The sequence below is a fragment of the Piliocolobus tephrosceles genome, chromosome 17 (genome assembly GCF_002776525.5).
Source record: "Piliocolobus tephrosceles isolate RC106 chromosome 17, ASM277652v3, whole genome shotgun sequence".
NCBI lineage: Eukaryota > Metazoa > Chordata > Mammalia > Primates > Cercopithecidae > Piliocolobus > Piliocolobus tephrosceles.
Window position 1 is genome coordinate 1,293,115 of NC_045450.1, and position 21,208 is coordinate 1,314,322.

Below are 21,208 nucleotides of genomic sequence, written 5' to 3' on the forward strand. Positions count from 1 at the left end.
CACCTGTTTTCTTGACAGGACTTGAATATGACAAGCTCTCTGCTTCTCCTCACCTATGCATTGCAAGCCAGGTCAGAGGCAGGTTAAACACCTTAAGGATATGTTAGGACAAGTGGCATACAAGGGAAAAAAAACCCTTCACTTAAGTTACAGAAACAGAAAACAAAACTGGCTTATTCCCCCAATTATTCTACTCAAAGCTTTGAGAAGATTAATTCTGGCATCCTCTGGCTAAAGGCAAAACAATGAAACAAAACAGGCAAACCCTTTTAGCAAGAAGAGCTGTGGGGGAAGGGACTATAAGGGACACACACAACTGACAGCAAAGGCTCTGAGCACATGTTTGCTAAGTTTAATTCAACTGTTACACACCCCATTCTGCCTTGTAAAAATAACAAAACGCTCCTATCAAAATGACATTGTGATGTGAGTACAGGCTTTTTGTTTTGGTATAGCTCTAGAAAAATGTTGGCACCGAATGCACTTAAGAAAAGTGTTAAGGCTTAATACAGAGACAAGTCATTTCTCAATGCAGCTTAGAGGGTGAGAACAGGATGCTAGGTTTTAAACCTTCCAAATACAGGCAGTCCCCAACATACAGACATACAGAACACCTCCCAAATGCAAATGACAGCCACAGAGCAGGACTTGCATGTGCAGGAACTCCTCTTCTCCCAGTGACCAGACTAAGCACTCTGAATCCCGCCCCACAGCCTCGCAGAGGGAAAGAAGGCAGGACAGATGCGAGAAAAGTAACGTCAGGGGCTCCGTCACAGCTGCCCAAAGGCTTCTGCTAAAGTTCATATTTTCCTCATTCCCATCTCTGGTTTCTCCCATCACCCAGAAGTCCCTGCCAGGGGCAGAAGTAGAGTTTTTCCGCTCACCTAGTGGACAGCAGGGGCTGGGAGAATCACAGGGCCCAGTATGGTCATGTCCTATTTCTTCCTGGCAATCTGATTTGGAATTCGTGAATCATTTTCTCAATTAAAAAAAAGAAGTTATAAATGGTAGTTCATTTCCACCATTAAACTGTTTCCTTTTAAGTTGCATCAATGACTTTGAAGCTAAACCACATAAGGTGTGTGTAGAGTCACACAGTGTTTCTTGGCTCCAAAGTCTACAGGCAATCGAAAGGGGGGAGCTGTCTTTGGTTGACAAAGCCTTGTGCAGACCCCTCAGCGTGCCAGGTGTAGGAAGGGGAGCTCGGCAGGCAGCTTCTGCAGGCACTTAAGCACTGAGGCAGCATGAGCCTGACTGGACATGGCTGCTGCTTTTCTAAAGTTTAATAATGATGATGTTTCTAGCACCAAGCATTAGCTTTATAGGCACTCAAGAGCAAAGCTGCCACCACCCAGACATTCTCCTCTGTTAACAGATGCCTACCCAAGGACAGCATGAGAACTGAGCCTGCAGCCCTTTAGGGAGATGGGGAGGGGCTTCTGCCTGAAGACGAAAGCAACACCACCTTTGCCATCCCGTAATAGCTGAGTGAGCAAAGCTCAGGGAATTGGACAGGTGTGACTTTGCTACTGAACGCTTTCATCTCCTGGCCTAAGGTCTGTAGTCTCTTCCGGAAGCTTGTTTGTGAGTTAGATCCAGAGGTTTATAAAGCTTTGTAGAGGGTGGCCTACACAGCTCTTCTTCCTCTTTGGTGTACCTGAACAATGGACTTTTTTCTGGAAAGGTGTCAGAAACAGACCAGAGTCAACAATCATTTATAAATTGGTAAAGCTGGTATTTAAAAATAGCTTTTTAGATATTATTAAAGAATCCAAACCTAAGAACCCAAGGTTCCCAAGCATCTCTTCTTTCCACCAACCAATTAAGGAATAAAGACAGACACAGGAAGAACTTAAATAAGCCACTTACTTAGATGTATCTGAATAGATTTTGAAAGTCCCACAGAGGTCAGTAGGCCTCATTTATGGGAAGAACTGTGGCTTGTGAAGGGAACTGTCTACCTCATTGGAGAACAACAAAGGCCTAGACTTAAGGCTGATAAGAGGGAAAAAGGAAGAATTCACAAGCAAAACTGGCAACGTAAAGGACCAAGACCAGCCCTCTGACATGAGATCAGATCAGGCCGAGGTTTCAGATAGCAGGAACTGGGCACTTCAGAGGGTCAGGGCACCAAAAAAATCTTCCATAAAGCAGAAGACAGATAACAACTATTTGGTTTTTTGAAAGCTGCCGAGGAAGAGCAATCAAGATGTTTCAAGAAAAGACTGCAGAACAAATACACTGGGGATAAAATGAAGTGGGGACGCTGGATTCAGCAGCCGTGGTCTCCAGAATGGAAGCCGTTCTGCTAAGAGGTCAATATACTGTTAGTGTTTCTGCTTACACCGCCTCCATTCCACAGCAGCGGCGGACAGGTTGTTTTGGTTTCTTTCAGTCATTCCTAGACATCCAATCAGCTGGCAGACTGTTGATCCAAGGACCATGCCCTGCCCCCCCCCCCCCCCCTCCCCCCCCTTCCAGTTCCTCTCAAACCTGGACTACACACGAGCGATGGTTGGGGTGCCCCATTTCATCCCCACAGAGGCACCTCCCAGCCGTCTGGAAGGCACGGGTCTCCAGGCAGCTCTCAAGACGGCCGTGGAGACGCTGAGCAGCCAGGCTCACACACGACTAACCCTCTTCCCACCCCGCTCACTTGGGCAAAAGGAAATGAAAACATTGCTACCCTATCTCTGGAGTTTCTGGTTGGGCTCCAGGTGGAGCAGTGGCTTCTCTTAGTAGAAGGAGATGCTGGATTTGCCTCCCGGCGGGTTTAGGACCTTGTTGTGAGAGCGAGGCCGCGGCCCCAGCCGGGGCTCATGGCTGTCGACTGTGGGCGTGGGCTCCTGCTCCTTGGCGAGGCCTGCTTCTTTGGCGCTGCCTTTCTCACCTGGCTGTGCTCCAGCTGGGATGCTCGTTGCTGCTGTGGGACACAAAGTTAGCACACCGTCGCGTTAGAGGCAACCCGTGACCCTGACAGGCAGGCTGCGGAAATAAACAGTGTGTCATAGAGCAACCTGCAAGAAATTCACGCGGTAACTGGGAAAGAGAAGACAGTACAGACAGGCTTTTCACCTGGGACCCAAGCAACTCACTGCAATTAGCAGATGCAGTTTTGAAATGGGCATAAAGTTGGGGCTTGCTGCTATAAATACTCCTTGATTTCTTCCTAAGTGAATTGTTTCTTCATATTGCTTGTTAGATACCATTTCTTCCATCTCAAGCTCCCTGAGAGTGACCATGAGGCGGAGAGCAAATGTGTCCTAGCCGAGGGCTTAGCGAGGCAAAGGCAGGCCCTGTGGCTTTGCACTGGGCTTTTCCAAGGTGAATGAAATCCCACAAATCTTGGTCATTAGTTAAGGGAAATGGAGACCCAAAGGCAGAAACCGATGCCCACGGTCAGGCTAAAGAGCCGCAGGGAGAGTCGAAGTCTGCCGCTCAGCCTGAGCAGTGGCTCACTCCCGGGGGTGACCCACCATGGAGACACCCTCCCCATTCCCCATCCCTCCCCTGGGCCCCTCTCTTCTCGATTAGTTCTGCCAGCTCTGCGCTTGGCCTTGAGTGCACTGTAAGTTTGGGATGCCTGCCCTTCACTACACAGATCCGTTTCTGGGAGACGACCCCATGGCCCTGGGCCTAGGCTGATAAGCAAGACAACAAAGTCCCAAGGTTTCACCGCAGCCTTCTTCAAATGCTGAATCCTCTTGCAGTGGACACACCCGAGCTTATTTTAATCAGGTGGCCTGGAAGGTGCAGAGAAAAACTCTCTTTCATTCTCAGGGGACACAGCAGCAGCTCTTCCAGAAAGAATGAGGCCACTCAAGAGAAGGGAAAGAAAACAAAAGCTCACCTGTAAGATCCGATTGTGGTCCTTCTCCTTCATATAAGAAAACATGATCCTGCAACAGGCAAACCACCAAGTCAGGACTCACTCAGAAAATTTTACCCTCATTGAAATGGACAATGGAAACCAGGGCATATAATCTTTTAATTTAAAAAAATGTTTGTGCATCTGACCTCAGTCCCCGCAAACCCTCTACAGATTATTCTGAAACAAATCTGGTATTTCATTTATCCATACATATTTCAAGATGTAGCTCTTAAAAACATCCTCTAACAATAACACCCTCAAAACTGCAAATATTAATGATTCCTTAAATACCAAAGTCAATTCTCTTTTTTTTTTGGAGACAAGAGTCTTGTTCAGTCACTCAGGTGGGAGTGCGGTGCTGTGATCTCGGCTCACTGCAGCCTCTACCTCCTGGGCTGATGCGATCCTCACACCTCAGCCTCCTGAGTCGTGGGGACTACAGGCGTGAGCCACCACACTCGGCTATTTTTTGTATTTTTTGTAGAGACATGGTTTTTGCCACGTTGCCCAGCTCGTCTCAAACTCCTGGGCTCAAGTGATCTGCCTGCCTCAGCCTCCCAAAGTGCTGGGAGTATAGGCATGAGCCACTGTGCCCAGCCTCAAAGTCAAATTTTTAACTACTTGGCATAATATTTTCAAGGTTCATCCATGCTGTAGAGTGTGTCAATGCTCCACTCCTTTAATATTCCATTGTATGGACAGACCACATGTTGTTTACCCAGTCATCTGTGGATGGACGACTGAGTCATTCCCGCCCTTGGGCTACTGTGAACAATCCTGGTGCAAGGATCTAGTGTTTGACTCCTTGTTTTCAAGTCTTTTGAGTACACACTTAAGAGCAGAATTATTTGGTTATGTGGTAATCCTGCTTAATTCTGAGGAACTGGCAGTATCCACAGCTATTGCACCATTTTCCATTCCCACCAGCAATGCATGAGGGTTCCAGTTTCTCTGCATCCTCACTAACTCTTGTTTTCCATTTTTACATCACACGATCTGAGCAGGCGTGCACTGGCATCTCACGGGTTTCTGATGTGCATGTCCCCAATTACTAATGACACTGTGCATATTTTCAGGTGGTTTTTGGCTGCTTGTATCTCTTCTTTGGAGCAATGTACATTCAAGTCTACTGCCATTTCTGAATCGGGTTTGTTATTTTGTTGTTGAGTTGTAGGCATTCTTTATATATTCTGGATAGTAACCCCTTATCAAATATGATTTGCAAATATTTTCTCCCATTTTGTGATTTGCAAATATTTTCTCCCTTTTCACTTTTTTTTTTTTTGAGACAGTCTCACTCTGTCTCCCAGGCTGGAGTGCAGTGGCGTGATCTTGGCTCACTGTGCCCTCTGCCTTCTGGGTTCAAACAGTTCTCCTGCCTCAGCCTCCCGAGTAGCTGGGACTACAGGCGCCCGCCACCACGCCCAGGTCCTTTTTATTAGTAGAGATGGGGTTTCACCATGTTAGCCAGGATGGTCTTGATCTCCTGACCTCATGATCCGCCTGTCTCGGCCTCCCAAAGTGGTGGGATTACAGGCGTGAGCCACTGCGCTCGGCCGAATTGCTGACTTTTAGGACATTTCTGATCTGGCCAAAGTTCAGCTTGTAGTAAAGCCCCCAAAGATACTTCCCAAAGAGATGGTCTCTTGAAAATAACTCAGACAGCATGGCTAGGCACAGTGGCTCACGTGTGTAATCCCAGCACTTTGGGAGGTTGAGGCAGGTGGATCACTTGAGGCCAGGAGTTCAAGACTAGCCTCGCCTACATGGTGAAACCCCATCTCTTCTAAAAATACAACAATTAGCCGAACATGTTGGTGCACGCCTGTAATACTGGCTACTTGGGAGGCTGAGGCAGAATTGCTTGAACCCGGGAGATAGTGGCTGCAGTGAGCTGAGATCGTGCCACCGCACTCCAGCCTGGGCGACAGAATGAGACTCTGTCTCAAAGAAAACAAACAAACAAAAAAACCCAAACAAACCTCAGCAGAGTCTAACGGGTCCTATAAGACTTTACAATGGAAAGAGATGTCGCTGCAGAGACGCCAGCACAAGAGAGATGTAGGGCAATCTAAACCAGGCTGGCCGCAGTCGACACTCTCATCAACTCATGTCCTCTCCTTTCTGTCTACATTTCCATTTCAATTCTTCAATGGGCCATCTTCCAGCATATAAACCGATAAATGTGCAGCAGTTTTCTAAGCTTAAGTAACTCCAGAAATGGTTACGAATTTTATTTTAAGAATTTTCTGCTTTAGGGAACTAGACCATATTTTTTAACCACAAAAAAGGTAGAAAAGGGAATAAACATATTAAAAAATATTGCTAATTATGTTAGTAATAAATCCTGGCCTTTCTTACTGACGAATGGTGGCTGCAGTAAACCCTAGAAATGTTATGCCACCACTCAAACTAATGTCCAAGCTAAGGCAGTGCAGGCTGTGGTCCTCAGGGAAGCTGAGACTGGCCTAGGCAAGCCCTCCACCATAGCCCAGGGAGGCTGCAGATCTAACCGATCCCTGCTAAGGCCATGCCCGAGGTCACATTGCTCAGGCGTTCCTCTCCTTTCCAGGTCACTTGTCTTATTCTACTGATGCCATTACTGGGTCAGAGGCGTCAGCTACGCTTTAGTCAAGTGCTGACAATCTGCACAGGTAACCAGTTGAGGACCTCAACTGTGTGGGGAAAAGCCCATCAAAAAAGAACTGTCGCTTTTCCTTTCCAAGATGAAACAGGAAGAGTGGAAGACGGACAAGGGCCTGGCTCCTCTGCTGCACATTCTGTTCCCTCTCTTCTCCACGCCCCACAGCGCTGCAGTGACAAGCCGCCGCAGCCCGTGGGCAGTGGGCGTCCGCCACCGGCACAGGAGCAGCTTACCCCACAGCTTCAGTCAGCACAAGGCTGGACTGTTTCCTGGGTGATGCAGGGGAACTTCCAAACTCGATGACTAATGCTTTTGCATCCAGGACAATCCACATCACCCACCATGATTCTCCCTAAAAACATGTCACATCTGCCTTGGAGCCTTTTTGGAAAGAGTACCTGGCATACCTGCTGCTGCTCTGTCATGTCGGAATGCAGTCCGTACCTTGGGTTTGTTTGGGTGTGCCAAGCGTGAAGTGGCAGTCACCGGAGACCCAAAAATGTCACTGGTCTTCCCTCCAGGTGGGTTCAGGTGCTGTCGAGTCTGCACGGGCGTTGATTCGTCAAAGATACCACTTCCTTTACCCCCTGCAGAAACCATCACAGAACACTGAGCAACCAGACGTCCATCGCACCCCCCACACCTGCAGGGCTTTGCAGACCTCCTCTCATAGTAACCCCTAGTGCCAGCCCTGAGCTCCAGGCCAACAGGGCAGGATGCTCAGACTGAAACCCCTGAAGATCTATGTCAAAACCACGGCTGTATCAGGGGCCTGCCTGCAGCCCTCATGTCTAGAACTGAGCTGACCTAGGCTGGCCTCTAGAGGTCAGATGGCATCCAACTGCAGATTTTCCCTCGAGAATTTCCTTAACTTTGAACACTTCATGCTTTCCTGTTGGTGCTGGTCACAAAACCCATGAAGAGTTCTTCAGTAGATTAAAAATAAACAGCTAAATGTTTAAGTCACACAGATAGAGTTTTGAATTTAATAACATGCCCTATTCAAGGGAAATCTGCCACCCTGAAAATATTTATTAGTCATTCTTCTGACCTCATTCTGGCTGGTACTTCCAGCGACTAGATATGTCAGCAAATTACAGACACGTAACCTCTTTGTTGCCAACTGAAAGTGACTTGATAAGCCATAATGAAAGTGTGCATCTAAGATGTAACTTCCTAGGAGCAGGTGACTGAGGGATAGATGTTCAGCATAAATGCCTATGCCCAATGTTCTACAGAAAGATGGCTACCCTGTGGGACCAACGGACCACCTCTTCACTCAGCAAACACCAAGCACCCGCTTTTGACAAAGTGCTAAACGGAGGTTGGTGTCATTAAAATCATGCCCCTGGTGCACTAAGAACTTATAATCGAAGAGGAAAGATGATGCATTCTGCTAACTTGCTGTGTGATCCTGTGAAAGTTACTTGGCCTTTGTGTGTCCCACAGTCCTCATCTGTGGAATGGGGATAATAAAAGGACTCCCTCACAGGACTGGAAGGAAGCTCAGTGAGTTACTGTAGCCGTATGTCAAATGCTTACAACAGTGCCTGGGATGGAAATAAACATGTTAGCCCTATTTTCTTATCTTTTTTTTTTTTTTTGAGACGGAGTCTCGCTCTGTCACCCAGGCTGGAGTGCAGTGGCGCGATCTCGGCTCACTGCAACCTCCGCCTCCCAGGTTCACGCCATTCTCCTGCCTCAGTCTCCCGAGTAGCTGGGACTCCAGGCCTCCGCCACCGCGCCTGGCTAATTTTTTTTGTATTTTTAGTAGAGACGGGGTTTCACTGTGTTCGCCAGGATGGTCTCGATCTCCTGACCTTGTGATCCACCCGCCTCGGCCTCCCAAAGTGCTGGGATTACAGGCGTGAGCCACCACGCCCGGCCGTTAACCCTATTTTCTATGCACTCATAAAGAGGTATCCATACGCACTGTCCAGTGAAAACACAAGGGTGCAGACCATCCATACAGCATGCAATGTTTTCATGGTAAAAGCGGGGGGTGTTCTTATTTGCTTTTATCTGAAGAAAAGCAGTTACCTACAGGGGATACTGACATGTGTGAAGAAACAGGACTGCGGGAATGCAGGGGCTCAACACTGCTTAACACAGTCTCTTTTTTTTTGTTTACAGAGTTTTGATCTTTTGCATTTTCTTTTTTTTCCTTTTTTTTTTTGAGATGGAGTCTCGCTCTGTTGCCCAGGCTGGAGTGCACTGGCGCGATCTGGGCTCACTGCAAGCTCCGCCTCCCGAGTTCACGCCATTCTCCTGCCTCAGCCTCCCGAGTAACTGGGACTACAGGCGCCCGCCACCTTGCCTGGCTAGTTTTTTGTATTTTTTAGTAGAGACGGGGTTTCACCGTGTTAGCCAGGATGGTCTCGATCTCCTGACCTCGTGATCCGCCCGTCTCGGCCTCCCAAAGTGCTGGGATTACAGGCTTGAGCCCCCGCATCCAGCCGATCTTTTGCATTTTCTGTTCTCGAAAAATTAAATTTTGTAAATTGATTTATTTAACTTAAAAAGAGTTTATTCATGTGTAATGATTGAGGACAGCCCACCTGGAAACACCAACTCCAAAGGAATGGAGTCAGTGTTCTAAAATAGGGACATTAGAGTTTCATTTATATAGGCAGGGACAGAGGAGCTTTTAGCAGGACTACAACTTTTTCCACACACAGTTAGTGTATAGTCAGAGCAATCTGGTTACAGGAAAAAAATACATTTTTAACGGTTACTTCCTAGTGTTAACAATCCACACTGCTCCACAGAAGCAACCAGATAAAGAGCCCATGCCTGCTCGTGTGGAGATGAGGCTCGGCTGGGGGTCTGTGCACCTGCTCATCTTCAGACCCTCTTGAGGGCCCCACTGCTGGGTGGGGCCTAAAGCAGGGTGGCTTTCTGGGACCCCAGTTCTAGGAGCACAGAGCGCATTGACAAGGAGGACTGTAACAGAGTACAGCAAGTGGGGGCTCGGGCGGGAGCGTGTCTGCCTTTTGCAGGTGGTAACAGAACACCTGGGGATACATGGGACTCGCCCTGCAGAAAAATGTGTACATTTTTCTTTTTTTTTTTTTTTTTTTTGAGGCAGAGTCTCGCTCTGTCACCGGGACTGGAGTGCAGTGGCCGGATCTCAGCTCACTGCAAGCTCTGCCTCCCGGGTTTATGCCATTCTCCTGCCTCAGCCTCCGGAGTAGCTGGGACTACAGGCGCCCGCCACCTCGCCCGGCTAGTTTTTGTATTTTTAGTAGAGACGGGGTTTCACCGTGTTAGCCAGGATGGTCTCGATCTCCTGACCTCGTGATCCGCCCGTCTCGGCCTCCCAAAGTGCTGGGATTACAGGCTTGAGCCACCGCGCCCGGCAATGTGTACATTTTTCATACGACCTCATGGTGTTTATAAACCTTCTGAACCTCAGCCATGGACCTCCCAGGGACCCACAGTCCCCAAGCCTGAAACCCCTGGCCAGGGAAAGCAGCACAGCACAGTGGGGAGAGTGTCCTGTGGCCAGACTGCCCGGGTCAGAGTCTCTGCTCAGCTGCTCATTAACTGTGAGACTTCGGACAAGTTATGTCAACCTTCTTTCATCTCTATCTTCTTAACTGTAAAAGGTAACAAACAGTCCAAGTGCATCGGCTCACACCTGTAATCTTAGCACAGTGGGAGGCCAAGGTGGGAGGACTGCTTGAGTCCAGGAGTTCAAGACTAGCCTGGGAAACAAGTGAGAGCTTGTCTCTGCAAAAACATTTTAAAATTAGCCTGTGGTCCTGCTACTCAGAAGGTTGAGGTGGGAGGACTGCCTGAGCTCAGAAGTTGGAGACGGTGAGCTGTGATTCTGCCACTGCACTGAAGCCTGGGTGACACATTGAGATCCTGTCTCAAAAAACCAACAAAACAAAATAAAGTAATAAATAATAATACCTACCTAGGGTCACCGGTGAGGCTTAAACAAGTAAATTCAGGTGAAGTGGTTAGAACAGTCCTGGCCCGCTGAGTAAGCCCTTGGCAATGCTGCGGGGCTGTGTCAACAAGCACGTCAGGACCACAGGGCGGGGCGGAGAAACTATGTGCGCAACCCCAGCCCCACTGCGTTGTTCCTGGCTGTGCTACAACAGCTTACTTTTTTTTTTTTTTTTTTAAACGTGTCTCCAGCTTTTTCAAATAGAAGATAGTTTTTGGCCAAAGACACCACTCATTAAAAAAAAATAAACTGTGAAAGATAACACAGAAAAGTCTGTAAGACATTAACTATCACAAATAACTACAGGGTAGACACCAGGTAACCACTGCCCAGGTCATTGAGAACAGTGCCCGTTCCCAGAAACTCCTGTGTTCCTTCCCTCTCACCCAAGGTTACCACACTCCTCAATTTTGTGGAAACCACAAACATTTTTACCACGTATACGTGCAACCCCAAACAATGTACCTCTGCTTCTGACCTTCTTAACTAGGAGGTCAGAACTCTTAACTAGGAGGTCATAGACATGCATATGTCTATTACCATTTTACTTGAAAAATAAATTCAGCTCTGAAGCAAGAAAACATGCCTAAATTCACTAATAATTGAAGATAACCTCGAGAGATGTTTTCTCCTCCTGCTAGATTTTCGATTTCCAAGGGCTCTGTGTTATTTTGTTTTTAAAAATATCATTTATTTATTTGGGAGACTGGGCCTCGCTATGTTGCCCAAGCCAGTTTCAAACTCCTGGGCTCAGGCAATCCTCCCACCTCAGCCTCCCAAAATGCTGGAATTATAGGCATGAGCCACCGCACCTGGCCTACAAGATTTGTTTTAAAAAGCAAAACTAAAAGATAAATACTGTTGGTGCAAATAAGCACATACACAAGATAGGTAAACACCAGGCAATGCCTTGAAAAACTGGTTGGAAATATCTATCCATATTTTAAACTCATATACCATCTGATCCACCAATTCCATTTTGAAAAATTTATCCCAGTGGATACATTCAGGAGGTCAGTTTAAGGCATGGAATCTGGAGTCAGAAAAACCCCAATTCAAAGGCTAGCTCTGCTACTGACTAGCTTGGGATTTACGCATGCCAGTGACCTTTTCCGAGCCTCAGTATCCTCCTCTGTGAAAGGAGCAAAACCACCTACTCCTAGTTACAGCAAAGACCAAATGAAAAATACACATGTAAAGTACTCAGCACAGCTCCTGGTAAATATTAACAATTCATAGATGTCCGTCATCAATGCTAGAAGAGGAAAAACAATTCACGGAACATCTAAACCAGGCGACCAACAAAGAACACAGAGACTACTGAAGATTCACTGAAACCCTACATGGGAATTGATAAACGTTCGATGGCTATGATGTGGTCTGTTACACACACACTCAGCCTCTGCATACTTTTCTCAATCAGGCCGTGCAACTAGAGGGCTGTGGGGCTAGGTCTGTGTGACGAAGTATAGAAAGAGGGCAGGACTCCAGATCTCGTTGGGTGGTGACCAGTTTCCCTTTCAGGCTTCCCTTGATAATACATCATAAACTGTCTTCGAAGAACACTGGAGGGATAGAAAAACTCCCAACAACTGGGAGAAGGACTGTGAGAAGCAGCAACCTGGCATGGGGACCCATGATAGCTGACACCACACACTGTGACCGGGAGTGGAGGCTGGCTCACCAGCTGCAAGGGGCTGGGCTCCCCCCGGGCATGAGACTATGTGGAATGGGCAAAGTAGTACCACCTGCCTTCTACAGAGCGCTCTAGAGACAGCTCCAGACATGATTCTGCTGAGTAGCGGCCAAGTGAGCAGACTCGTACACCTTGAAACACCTCAGTTAGGATTCTATCTTGCATGTGATGTATTTTATTCTGCTATCCTTTCTAAAAAGGACATGCAGGAGTCCTTGGGCCTAAACTCATAAACCGGAAACAATGAGAATGTTAGTCACTTAATAAAAAACACTCACTTCTCTAACTACATCCAGAAAAGCAACCAAACAGACCAAAAACAACAACAACAAAAAGGCAAGCAGCAAACCTAGCTTCGGCTGGGCACAAGGGTGCATGTCTGTAATCTCAGCAATTTGAGAGACCGAGGTGAGCAGATGGCTTGAGCCCAGGAGTTCCAGACCAGCCTAGGCAACATGGTTAAACCCTGTCTCCACAAAAAATACAAAAAAACCTAGCTAAGCATGGTGGTATATGCCTGTAGTCCCAGCCACTCAGGAGGCTGAGGAAAAAGGGTCACCTGAGCCTGGGAAGTCAAGGCTGCATGCAGTGAGTCATGATGGTGCCACTGCACTCCAGCCGGGGCAACAGAGTGAGACCCTGTCTCAAAACAGAAAAAAAAAAAAACAAAAGAAAAAACTAGCTTCTGTATCTGCTGCTTTTTTTCTCTACATTTGGTCAGGAAATATTGGTACCCCAAAACTGGGTGAGGTCGGGAGTGGATCTGGCTCTGATTCAGGACCTGCCTGACACAATGACACCTGAGCATGGCCTCTCAAACCTTCTAAGAATGGAAGAGACCGTGCTTTCCCCTCCTGTACAGACAGGGGAAAGCCATTCAGGTAACCTCCACTGTGTGGTTATTCAACTGGACGGTCTATCAGCCAAGAGAAACCTTTTTCTTTCTCTTTTTTTGAGACGGAGTCTAGCGTGATTTTGGCTCACTGCCACCTCCGCCTCCCGGGTTCAAGTGATTCTCCTGCCTCAGCCTTCTCAATAGCTGGGATTATAGGCGTGCACTGCCACACCCAGCTAATTTTTGTATTTTTAGTAGAAATGGAGTTTCGCCATGTCGGCCAGGCTGGTCTCAAACTCCTGACCTCATGATCCACCCGCCTCAGCCTCCCAAAGTGCTGGGATTACAGGCATGAGCCACTGTGCCCAGCTGATAAATCTTTTTCTTTTCTCTTTTCTTTTTTTTTGAGACGGAGTCTCGCTCTGTCACCTAGGCTGGAGTGCAGTGGTGCAATCTCAGCTCACTGCAACCTCTGACTCCTGGGTTCACACCATTCTCCTGCCTCAGCCTCCTGAGTAGCTGGGACTAAAGGTGCCCGCCACCACGCCCGGCTAATTTTTTTTTTTTCTTTTTTTTTAAGTAGAGGTGGGGTTTCACCGTGTTAGCCAAGATGGTCTCGATCTCCTGACCTCGTGATCCGCCAGCCTCAGCCTCCCAAAGTGCCAAGAAACCTTTTTCAAAGAGTCCCTCCCACTGTAACCATTAGGAGGTGGGGTAAATACTGAAGAACTATATAGATGTGTGCTAGATCAATTCTTCCTTGTTAAGAGTTTCAGTCCCCCTGATGATCTGATTAAAAACACTTTCCCTCCCTAGGAAAAATGTTTAAATGCACAACAATTTGCACGTAATTTCAGGAATCTCAAGGGGGTCGATGGAACAACTGGGAGCGGCTCTCTGGCAGGAACCAGAAGCCCTTGTCCACCTTTGTGTCCTCAGTGCCTGCATTCAACCAAAGTCTCGAGAACAGATGGAGAATTCAAGACTACTCAAGCCACCTTCAAGAGAGAAAGTACAAATCAGAACATTTTCATTTTGGAAGAACTCTGATGACAAGTAATTACCTGAACCAGAAAATATGGGAAAGGATCAGTATAAAGAAACAGAAAATATTTTCAAAAGAGAATCGTAGAGGCCAAAGGATGAAGGATTTCCAAAGGCCCATACCTGGAGGATTTGTCCTCTTGGGTATGTTCTGAGGTTCTTCTGTTGGTCCAAAAATATTAGATGCCATCCTATTAGGCCTGCTGGAAGGAGTAGCTTCTTCTGGACCTCCAAAAAGATTGCTCGATTCTCCTCCTGGGGGCTTCATGGCCCTACAAGCACAGAGTACATGCCAATTACTGATGGCAGACCTGAAAGCTTGTCACTGTGCAAAGATTTTGGCACAACTAGACAGGCTAAAAGTATTTTTTTTTTTTCTTTTTGAGACAAGGTCTTATTCTGTCACCCAGGCTGGAGTGCAGTGACGTGACTTTGGCTCACTGCAACCTCTGCCTCCTGGGCTCAAGTAATCCTCCCACCTCAGCCTCCTGAGTAGCTGGGATTACAGGCACCCGCCACCACAGCTGGCTAATTTTTTGTATTTTTAGTAGAGATGGGGTTTCGCCTTGTTGCCAAAGTTAGTCTCGAACTCCTAAGCTCAAGTGATCCGCCCACCCTGGCCTCCCAAAGCCCTGCGATTCCAGGTATGAGCCACCACACCCAGCAAAAGTATTTTCTTAACATCTACTAAGAAATCACACACCACCATTAGTTAATACTGGTATGACTAGTTTACAGATGTCAGACTTTTCTTACTGCTCTTTAGGTTCCCAAAGTATTCTTTTTTTTTTTTTTTTGAGATGGAGTCTCGCTCCGTTGCCCAGGCTGGAGAGCAGTGGCACAATCTTGGCTCACTGTAACCTCTGTCTAGTGGGTTCAAGTGATTTTCCTGTCTTTGCCTCCCGAGTAGCTCAGATTATAGGTGTCTACCACCATACCTGACTAGTTTCTTTGTTTGTTTTTGTTTTGTTTGAGACGGAGTTTCACTCTTGTTGCCCAGGATGGAGTGCAATGGCGCGATCCTGGCTCACCGCAACCACCGCCTCCTGGGTTCAAGCAATTCTCCTGCCTCAGCCTTCTGAGTAGTTGGGATTACAGGCATGCGCCACCACACCTGGGTAACTTTGTATTTTTAGTAGAGACGGGGTTTTGCCATGTTGGTCAGGCTGGTCTCAAACTCCCGACCTTGGGTCAGTCTCTCAAAGTGTTGGGATTACAGGTGTGAGCCACCGCACCCGGCTCTTGAAACACTTTTTATTGCAAAACTCAAACTTAAAAACTAATAAGGAATTGCCACAAAGCTCTATTCCCAGAGCATCTTCTACATTCGCAAACCAGTAAAACGCTGAATTCAGAACAACCGGAAAAACTTTTTAAATGCATTTGAGAAAGGCTTACTGAAAGTGAGATTTAAACCAGCGAGTGGCTCATGCTCTTTCACTGTTCCTAAGCGAAGGGACTGTCTGTGATCCCAGACGTTTAGAAACGAAGTCAGACCTCTGTATCCACGGGCTCTGCTTCCATGGATTCAAGCAACCTCAGATCAAAATGTCAGAAATAAAAGGATGCTTGCATCTATACTGAACATCTACAGACTATTTTTCTGTCATTATTCCCTAGGTAATACGGTATAAGAACTATTTGCATAGTATTAGGTGTTGCGAGAAGTTAGGGATCCCGAACGTTATTATATGTAACCTTGTAACCTAGAGATGATTTAAAAGCATATGGGAGGATGTGCATAGGTTATATGCAAACACTACACCACTTTATATCAAGGACTTACACATCCTTGGATTCCGGTATCCTGGGGGTCCTGGAATCAACTCCGGTAAGATACCCAAGGACGACTGTACTTCAAATTACAGGGCTCAACATCACACAAAAACTATGATATGAGGTTAGATCTCACTGGATAGCTTTGCAAACACTGACCACTCAAGGTTTAGTTAACAAAAATAACACTTTCTCCTGAAAAGAGCTAGAAAGAGCGCTGAGGGCTCCTCGTGATTGGATGTGAATGGAATTCTCAGATGTCCTGCAGGAAGGCAGAGAGAGCCTCAGTCTCCGCCTGCAGAGACCCACGGGCTGGCTACTCTACCCTAGAAGCCAAGTGTGTGCTGGCAGACCTTTCAAGTGGTGCCCAGGGCCCCTGTCCACCCAGGAGGTTGGGGGAGGTGGATGCCAAACTTCCTGTCAGCAGTCGCCATTTCCTGGAGGATTTGAGGAGGGAGAAAAAAAGACAGGTACGCTTGAGAAAAATTATTTTTTAAAATACAAAAATTAGCCAGGTGTGGTGGAATGCGCCTGCAGTCCCAGCTACTCGGGAGGCTGAGGCAGGCTTGAGCTCAGGAGGTCAAAGCCGCAGTGAACCATGATTGCATCACTGTACACCAGCCTGGGCGAAAGAGTGAGACCTTGTTTCAACAAAAGGAAAAAAAATAAAGGGTGATTGCGGGGGGTGACTGAACAAGATTTTAGGTGAGGTGCTCTGATAGTGGCCATAAGGCCATCTGACTTCCATATCCATTTTTGAATCACACAGCCCTGGTAATTCTGCATGCTTTCTTTTTGAGACGAAGTCTCACTCTTGTTGCCCAGGCCAGAGTGCAACAGCACAATCTCAGCTCACTGCAACCTCCACCTCCTGGATTCCAGCAATTCTCCTGCCTCAGGCTCCCGAGTAGCTGGGACTACAGACTCCCATCACCATGCCCCGCTAATTTTTCTATTTTTAGTAGAGATGGGGTTTCACCATGTTGGCCAGGTTCGTCTTGAACTTCTGACCTCAGGTGATCTGCCCACCTCAGCCTCCCAAAGTGCTGGGATTACAGGCATGAGCCACTGCGTCTGGCCTATTTTATTTTTTTGAGATGGAGTCTTGTTCTGTTACCAGGCTGGAATACGGTGACGCGATCTCAGCTCACTGCAACCTCCACCTCCCAGGTTCAAGCAATTTTCCTGCCTCAGCCTTCCAAGTAGCTGGGATTACAGGTGCGCATCACTGTGCCTGGCTATTGTTTTGTATTTTTAGTACGCATGGGGTTTCACCATGTTGGCCAGGCTGGTCTCAAAGTCCTGACATCAAGTGATCCGCCTGCCTTGGCCTCCCAAAGTGCTGGGATTATAGGCGTGAGCCACTGTGCCCAGCCAATTCTGCATGATTTTTCTTGACTAGTGTAGCAGGTCTATACATGCATGGGTCTCTACAGTTCTCTCTTTGGAAATAAGGGATGAAGGTCTGCAATCTTTAGAACTGAACAGAATTTATCATCAAGTCTCATGTGAGCTGAGCATGAGCTATAATTCCTTTTACTGACTTATTTGAAACATGGCTCTTCTCTCAAGCCCTCAAAGTGCCACAAACTGTCAGATCCAATTCCAGGTAGACTCGCCTTGACTGCAAGCTGTCTAGGACTCTTTCCTGACCCCACACTCCCGGCATTCACAGTCTCCTGCCTCCTCTGCCTTTCACCCTTGCTTCCGTTCAACCTGCACATTTCTTGAGCACCACCACTGGCAATCCTTCCCCAGACGCTGTAGATGGAGGAAGGAGCAAGTCCTCACCCCAGAGGAGCTTCAGGTTTAAACAGGAGAGCTGGAGCGATCACAGGCGGTTTCAGGGACAGGAGAGCTGGAGCGATCACAGGTGGTTTCAGGGTCCGTGTGAGTGACGTGACAGACACCAGGTGCCATCAGGGCTCCAAAATTCGGAAGAGGTGAAACCCAAATTGAGTCTGTGGCCTCCATGTGGAAAGGTACCAATGGGCGCAGGAGGTGAGTGGTAGTTACTTGAAATGACTAGTGTTACTTTGGGGTGAAAGGAAATACAATATTTAACATTGTTCTATGTGCTTTTCTGAATTTTATTTGAAAACAAGCAAAGAAAAAAAAGTGGTACCAAAGAATGTTTTAGCAGAAATTATGGCACATACAGACCCAGCCCCGGGGAAGGGGCAGCGGCCATCTCGATCACAAAGGCAACAGGTCCTACTGCAGGTTTCACACAGACTGCAGGGCTGGGCTGCCTCAAAGGGGTCTCGGATGAATGGAACTGAGTGTTCAATAGACCTTTCAATCAAAACAGCCCAACAACAATGGCCCAGTGTGGCCTTCTCTAGGCTACAGGCACACTTACCACCATGACACTAGTAGGGGGAGGGGAATGCTAGAACTCACACATTTGGGGACAAATTCACAATGTGGGTGGGGTTGCTTCCCAATTGTTTTTTGCCTCTTGTGGTACCCCTTCAATATATTTCAGTGAAGATATTCAAAACACACAACTGAAACTCAAGTGCACAGGAGAAGAAAAACCTCACACAGCTGGAGTGGACTGCAGCACTGGAGAGGGAGGGAAAACCTGTGTGGCCCTCCTTGGGGGGTCTCCATGCTCCTGACCCTCTCTAACAGTTCATCCCTGAGTTTCAGAAAGGATTAGGGGACTGGTCAGTCTTAAAGAGAAGCAGTGAGAAATAAACTCAGATTAAATTCCTTACAAATATCAATGTTACAGCTTAAAGGAAGATCTCAGGTTAATCATGGCTAAAGCATAATGCTTTTACAAAATCCCTTTAACACAAGATAATCCCTCAGTAAGAAAACACGAGATGTAAGGTCTCAAGAGAGGAAAACCTGGCTGGGTAATCTTACAGCCACCACTTGATTCCCTTCACAGCAACACAAAGTGTGACGCTTACAAGGCACCCGCCCTGCAACTCAACCCCATTCAGATGAATGGCAAACGTGCAACTTCCGGTGGACCCCAAGCAGAAGCTTCCAGTGATATCTCATCATTCCAGTTCAGACCAGCTTTCCTTCCTTACCATCCTAAAAGGAAGATCTTTCTCCCTTTCCCAACATCCTGTCCAGAAACAAATCTCCCAAAGTAGTGTGAATCTGACTTTAGCACGGCACCTCTGCAGCTAACTTGTGGAGTGTGAAAGTCAACATAAAACATCGGTGTCACTCAGGGTGATAATAAACACCATTATTTACTGGGCAGCCAGTGCCAGGCGGCACAAACAAAAAGAAACGTACTAAATGCACACAACTGGGACAGGGCTGGGGACGCAGTTCCTCACGCCACTGGTGTGGGTGGTGCAAAACCCTGGCCATCAGGAACCAGAAACCAGAAACCAGATGCGCTCTGAGCACTAGAGTGTAAACTTCTGGGCCCACATTGATGCAGACCTAGGTGTGAGAAATAATCACTGTTACATGGATTAAGGGCTGTTTTTTTTGAGACAGAGTCTCACTCTGTCATCCAGGATGGTGTACAGTGGTGTGATCTCGGGTCACTGTAAGCTCCACCCCCCAAGTTCACACCATTCTCCTGCCTCAGCCTCCGGAGTAGCTGGGACTACAGGCGCCCACCACCACAACCGGCTAATTCTTTTGTGTTTTTAATAGAGACGGGGTTTCACCGTGTTAGCCAGGATGGTCTTGATCTCCTGACCTCGTGATCCACCAGCCTTGGCCTCCCAAAGTGCTGGGATTACAGGCGTGAGCCACCGCGCCCAGCCAGGGCTAATTATTTGGTTACAAGTATTACTGAATACTGACCTAACTCCCTCAAATCTAAAGGGTTTTTTTTTTTTTTTTTGAGATGGAGTCTTGCTCTGTCGCCCAGGCTGGAGTGCAGTGGCATGATGTCGGCTCACTGCCACCTCTGTCTCTGGGTTCAAGTGATTCTCCTGCCTCAGCCTCTCCAAGTAGCTGAGACTACAGGCACACGCCACCATGTCCGGCTCATCTTTGTATTTTTAGTAGAGACGGGGTTTCACCATGTTGGCCAGGCTGGTCTCAAACTCTCAACCTAAGGTGATCACCCACCTCGGCTTCCCAAAGTGCTGGGATTACAGGCGTGAGTCACTGCGCCTGGCCCATCTAAAGGGTTTTTAATTTTAGCAAGTTGGAGCAATTCTTTTATTTAGTATTTATTCGATATAGTATTTGTCTTCACTTGATCTTAGCCAAAAGACTGAGACGCAACATAGTATTTGTCTTAACCGCCACGGCACACACACGCTCTTCTACTTCTCCGGCGAGGCTGTGCCACAGAGGGGCTCATCATACATCTCAGGCATCTGAAGTCCCAAACTTCACAATGCAAGCTCACTGCTCAAGTGGACGAAAGACCCTGTAAGCTCTGTCACTCTAGTTTACGTGAGTCCCAGGACCCAAGGAGTGCTTTAAAAGTTCAAAAACACGAGAAAAGTGTGCTGAGCGTTCCTGGCTGTTAAACATGAGTCAGGAAATCTTTGTCCCAATCCACTTCTTCCTACAGCGAAGCCCAGGAGCGCCATCCACCTTCCCAAGTTGAAGATTAAAGGAGACAGAACTGACTTCCCCAGACACCCTGGCACTTTCCAAAGGAAGCGGACTCACATGAACTAGTGGAAGCGCGGCCATGGGGCACTGGCCACACACACACACCAGGGACACGGGCAGGCCCCACGGCCACACACACACGAAGGGGGGCACCGCCAGACACACCCCACAAGCACACCGCCGCACACCCCTTAGGGACACCCACCCCCCAAGGAACATGGACACGCACCCCACAGACTGGGCCGCACCCACAGGCACACCCCACCCCCGAGGAACCCCCCACGGAACGCACCCCACGGAACGCGGACGCCCAGGCGCGAGGGAGCGCAGCCCGCCCTCCACACAGCTTTGTTCCCAGAGCCCGGGCGCCCCTCCCCGCCCTCGGCCTCGGTCGCGGGCAGCTCTCCACAGCCCGGGCCTCGGCGAGCGGCCCCTCGGGCTTCGGGCCTCAGTCGGGCGGCGGCGGCGCAGAGAGGCGGGCGGCGGCCCTGGGGGCCTCTGTGAGGTCGCGTCGCCCCCTCAACCCCACCCCAATCCCACGCAACTCGTCGAGGCCCAGGGCTCGCCCGCTCCCGCCACGTGGTCGCGCTTCCCGCCTGCCTCCCGTGTGCCCCGCGCCGCACCTGGAGCCGGCGCGGCCGTCCTCGCTCTCCGGGCCCCGGAACATGTCGACCGCCGCCACCCTCAGCTCGCCGCGCGCCGTTCCCGCCCGCCCAGCACAGGTACCCAAGGCCGCCCGCCAGCGCCCATTGGGCGCCAACACGCCAATCATCCCTCCGCAGCCTATCGGGGCACCGCCCCGTCCCTCACGCCCACCCCCCGACTAC

General features: G+C 48.4%; 1 protein-coding gene across 2 annotated transcripts; it reads right to left on the minus strand.

Moving 5' to 3' along the window:
* Positions 1 to 330: 330 nt before the first annotated feature.
* Positions 331 to 21,106, minus strand: JPT2 (Jupiter microtubule associated homolog 2). 2 transcript variants are annotated; one of them, XM_023189290.2, is made up of 5 exons: positions 21,005 to 21,106; positions 14,172 to 14,320; positions 6,960 to 7,102; positions 3,851 to 3,899; positions 331 to 2,920 (listed from the first exon to the last, which is right to left on the minus strand). In XM_023189290.2, exons 1-5 carry the CDS (start codon positions 21,046 to 21,048, stop codon positions 2,736 to 2,738), a joined length of 570 nt encoding a protein of 189 aa, XP_023045058.1. In that variant the 5' UTR covers positions 21,049 to 21,106; the 3' UTR covers positions 331 to 2,735. The 2 variants fall into 2 exon arrangements, with proteins under 2 accessions (XP_023045058.1, XP_023045057.1); XM_023189289.2 differs by having other exon boundaries at positions 331 to 2,923.
* Positions 21,107 to 21,208: the final 102 nt, after the last annotated feature.